Raw genomic sequence first — 5,000 nt, 5'->3', positions numbered from 1 at the left:
GAATAAAAGTGTATGCAGATGATGGGAATGCACACTTAGTGTAAGTACACTCATGATATGCACAACAGAGGTTCAAAAGGACAGAATGAAGCAAACTGGGGTTTGAAGTGCCATGAGATGAGGCATGAGGCCGACCTCGTGCTCAGCAGACAACCCCGTAGCGCGCTATGAAGTCACCGAGGTCCGCACCTCGCTCATTGTCGTGGAGATAAAAAATGAGTGCAAATGTATACAAATCAGCGGGATGTGTGGATGCTTAATTCAGTTGAGACTTGTCACTTGTCACGTCAGACGTGTGTGACTGTCTCTTGTAGCCCCCATTTGTTGGTGTGTCTGCGAGCTGTGCGAACACCCCCCCCTCTCCCCTCCCCCCCAACAAAACTGAAACCCCGCAACTGAACCCCCGCCCCCGGTATCAGGCTGTTGTTCTCATAGCCTTTTTAGATGTCTATGTACTCATTAAGTGTTCTTAAGCTTAGTTATTTGAAAAAAAAAACATGGAATTCTTTTAACCGGATTGGTTTCGATTGAAAGAGAAAGTAAGAGACAAGTATCCCTTTGCTCAATTATACATGCCTCAAAATAAACTTGAGAAAACATGTTAATGCTGAGCTTTAATGTTTAGCGAGTTTCTATATGTGCAACACAGTGTTTGGTTCATTGATAAGAAGTGCATTGATGGAATCCCAGTATTGCTAAAGCGAATGTGACCTTTTAAAAAGTGCAAAGAACACAGTAATTAGCCCTTTCTCACGGTTGATGTCTGAATGCTGAATGTCTTAATGTCACATGTCTAGTAAGGATATTATATAATAACAAAGTCATTGGAATGCTAGTTACATGTAGGATATTATTAAATTACGTGGAGGATCGGAATAATTTAATGCTCTTGTATTTTTTTTCAATGCAATCCCCCGATTCCCATTAAACAACAAATCAAATAATTATATTGTAGTGACAGAGACATACAATTTTTTCACACTATCAGTCAATCATCAAATGCTATCTTTTTCAAACATCACACATCACACAAGTGATGCTTATAGCATGCTCTCAGTGTTCCTCGCAGAGTGAATTTTAGGTTTTAATAGTTCACAGTGTACTAGGTTAGTACTCAGGAGGACAGTTTTTTTGTGTACTTCTGTGAACCCTAAGGATATCCGCTCTCCTCATACAGTAGGCGTGCTGACACATTTCCATGTGACTCCCTAAATTTCAGCAAAGACTCTCGGGTAATGTCATGGATTGCACTTTTATAGCTTGAGTCGTGGGTTAAGTGACCTTATAAAGATCCTCAATTAAACACATGTTGTGATTCCTAGAAGAGCTTTTACGAGAACGCCATTCACAACAAATTCATTCACAAATCCTTATGTGGACAGCAGTTTGTAATGAGAGACTCATCCTATCACAAGGTTCACAAGGTCTTTCTTCAGGATTCCATGAAAACTTCGATTCTTTGAGTTTTTATTCAGGCTTTTTCTTTGAATGATCAAAAACTTGTAAGAGCACATTTTTGTCATAATTTGACTCGTTCCTATTATCTTCTGTACTCTGTTGACCCACCAAGGAGGGGATAATCATAACAGAAGGAAGTTCGCAAATATATTCCAATTACTACTAGGCAAGGGCGTAGGAACCGGGGGGGATTGAGGGGACGTGTCCCCTCCAATATTGGAGACAGGCGCATTTGTCCCACCTAAAAATTATACCAGGGGAGAAAAATATTTTATTTTATTTTGGAAGCGCAACACAGCGTCTTGTCACCGCTTCTTATTCTAAAAAACTGGATGATTGAGCAATTAAAGAATTGATTTGATATTTAGCAGTTCATTACTGCCATTCAAAATGTGTTTTCCTTTACATTTACAAATGTGTCTTTTTAGTAGAATAAAATATATTTGTGAATTTTTTCAGTGTAGTTAATTTATGACACATTTCTGTTCAAACCATTAACAGATCTGTCAGGTTTCCGATATGTGTCCCCCCCAATGTTAAACTCATTCTTACGCCCCTGCTACTAGGTGAATTAGCTGCAATCTAACGCTATTTTAATTAAAGATACATAACGTTAACGCCTGAGGTAGGATTCAGACTTTCCTAAATTTCCTGAGAGTCAGTGATGAAGAAACTGACAGGCCCACTGAACAAGCAGGGAGGAAAATGTATGTAACAACGTACAAATATTACTTAGTAAGAATCAGTGACAGGTCTGTAGGGATGACGTCCTTCAATGAGTAAATGTGCTCATGGTGAAACATTGTCCAGCAGATTTTTTAACTTCTGTGAAGACTCATTGGAAAGATTTCAGAAAGTCTCGAAATTGGTCTTTCGTTTGCATTTATTTTGTTTTCCTTATTAAACTCAATGTAAATAACATAACGTAGTGACACAACAACATAACAATAGCACAAAAGCACAACAATAATGGTCAAATTGTACATGCGTAAATTTAAAGTGTAAAAAAATATGTTTGCTATTATAAATATTAAAAAAGATGGAATAAGTTAAACTTCCTGTTTACAGTTCAAAGGGAAGTCTTCTGTTATAAATAAATATTTATATAAATATTCAAAAACAAAATCATGAATACAAAAGTAATATGCCATATAACTTAATATCGACTGTAGTATCAACTAAAGAGAAATATAAGATGTAAGCTAACACAGAACAAAACAACTATTGCGGTCTTCATCAGCGCATCAGGAGGCCAGTTTGATGTGGCTGTCTGAAGCTCTCCATCCAGTCCATCACAGTGTCCAGCTCCCCCACTGCTTTTACAGCTGCCAGCGTCACGTTCAGCTGCTCAGCGGGAGCGAGACATGGTGAGACATGGAGAAAGAAAGAGAGAGCGAGAGAGAGCGAGAGAGAGCGAGAGAGAGAGAGAGAGAGAGAGAGAGAGAGAGAGAGAGAACAGTGGAGAGGGGTGGGTTAATATTAGAAACATTTTGTTTCTGTGTGTTGGTCAAAAATCTCACGCGACCAACACACATGTGGGGGATTTATGAAGGTATTATTGTAGCAAAAGTCTTTAGCACCTGTAACTGCAGATTTTGAATGTGTACTAAAGCGACTGCGACTAAAGTCACAGTAATTTTGAAGTCGTATATATTTATTTTGCATGTGTACTCTAAAATCACAAATGTGTAACAGTACATTTGAAGTCGTAAATATTTTTTCTACCATTATAAACACAAAATGGGGTCTACGAGTACGCAAGCCTGTGTTACAGGTGCACAAATCCTTTTGCTACAATCATTGCAGCGCAGTTGGTGCAAAACACATTCGCACACCCGTGTTTCATAATCTGAGAACATGCCCAAAATGTGTGCATTCGTAAACCCACATTTTGAAAAGGATTTGTGCACCTGTAACACAGACTTGCGTATTCGTAGACCCTATTTTGTGTTTACAATGGTAGAAAAAATATTGACGACTTCAAATGTACTGTTACACATTTGTGACTTAAGAGTACACATGCAAAATAAATATATACGACTTTATATTTACTGTGACTTTAGTGTACGCATTCAAAATCTGCAGTTACAGGTGCTAAAGACTTTTGCTGCAATAATACCTTCATAGGGATTGGACAGCACAAGGCTATCTGTTCATAATTACTAGCGGGTGGCAGATGGCATGATTGTACATACCTTTATAAACTCTGAATGCACAGAATCCATCAGCCTATGGGTCTCCTCTGTGCATTGGCAGTTCTGGATCAAACAATAATATAAGAATATTAGTAATAATAAGAATCATCTTGGTTTATACAAATTTGGTTAAACCCACGTTTTTTGCATGTAAAAGTGGGTTTGTTTTTTTGTGTGTGTGTGTGTGTGTGTGTGTGTGTGTGTGTGTGTGTGTGTGTGTGTGTGTGTGTGTGTATGTGCGTGTGTGTGTGTGTGTGTGTGTGTGTGTTTTTGTGTACCGGTTTGTGTGTGTATGTTTGTGTGTGCTACAACTCACACAGGGTTTAAGCCCTCTTCGGATAGTGAAGAAAGCATTGGCGAGCGCACTGGCTGATCGCTGGTCCTCCAAGCCAGAAGAAGAATAACTGCTGAACACTCTCTCAATGTAGAAGCGAAGCAGCAACTGCAGAAAACAGCAGGACTGCCCCTCCTGTCCAAATTAGATCATAATGGCATTCTATGAGTCAATGATTCAGGGTTGAAACTGAAACAAATATTGTAATGATTATGAAGAGAGATGACAAGGTATAAGGTTTAAACTGCAGTGGAACAGAACCTCACCTCGACATTTCTTAGTGTTGGCAGCCTCAGAAACCTCACCGTTATCTCAGTGTCTCTTCTTAACTATATATTTACAGAGAAATGAAACATCTGTCACCACAAGAGAACACAACCTCACAGTCTCCACCTAACTACATATTTACAGAGAAATAGACAACTTTATCACAAGAGAAACCAACCTCACTGTGCCTTCCTAACTAAACATTTAAGAATAATAATACATCTGTTATCATAAGAGTTGCACAATCAAAACAAGGCGTTGGGGTGCTGTTTGATTCACCAAGGTGATGCTTGGTGTTAATGTGTAGGGTCAGTTCCAATGCTCACCACATCCGGGCGCATTGCATTGTAATGTCCACGCAGTTCGCTGGTGTGGGCGCCCACAGTGCAGCCTCCCAGGTGCAGCCTGCGACTCTGAGCCAGTCCAGCAAGAGCAGTGATGATGACGAGCAGGCAGATAGAGAGGACCTTCATCGCTGTGGTTACCTGTGGGTTGGGTGGGGCTACAAGAGATAGCATCTCTCATCAGGACCCAGGTTCTCTCAGTATGGCTGCGGTGAACCAGGCCACTGTACTGATCAAACCATCAGCCTTGCCTAGAGGTTTTCCTTTTTGTTTTATGCTCACCTGTTGAGACACCTTTACAGTTGTTCCAACATGTTAACAGTGACATTTTGTATATAGATATATATATATATATATATATATAATAGCAATGCCGCTTCTTGTTTTGGCTAAGAGGATGAT

General features: G+C 39.6%; 1 protein-coding gene across 1 annotated transcript; it reads right to left on the bottom strand.

Moving 5' to 3' along the window:
• Window positions 1-2,694: 2,694 nt before the first annotated feature.
• il19l (interleukin 19 like) lies at window positions 2,695-4,727 on the bottom strand (the record flags this gene model as incomplete). The annotated part of the gene is made up of 5 exons (XM_079747904.1): window positions 2,695-2,802; window positions 3,654-3,716; window positions 3,970-4,122; window positions 4,254-4,316; window positions 4,581-4,727. The coding sequence occupies 5 exons, from the start codon at window positions 4,725-4,727 to the stop codon at window positions 2,695-2,697; spliced, it is 534 nt and encodes a 177-aa protein (XP_079604030.1).
• Window positions 4,728-5,000: the final 273 nt, after the last annotated feature.

This window comes from Pollachius pollachius, assembly GCF_949987615.1.
Source record: "Pollachius pollachius genome assembly, chromosome: 12".
NCBI lineage: Eukaryota > Metazoa > Chordata > Actinopteri > Gadiformes > Gadidae > Pollachius > Pollachius pollachius.
Note: the sequence above shows the minus strand (reverse complement) of the source record. Positions and strands in the feature narration are given on the sequence as shown.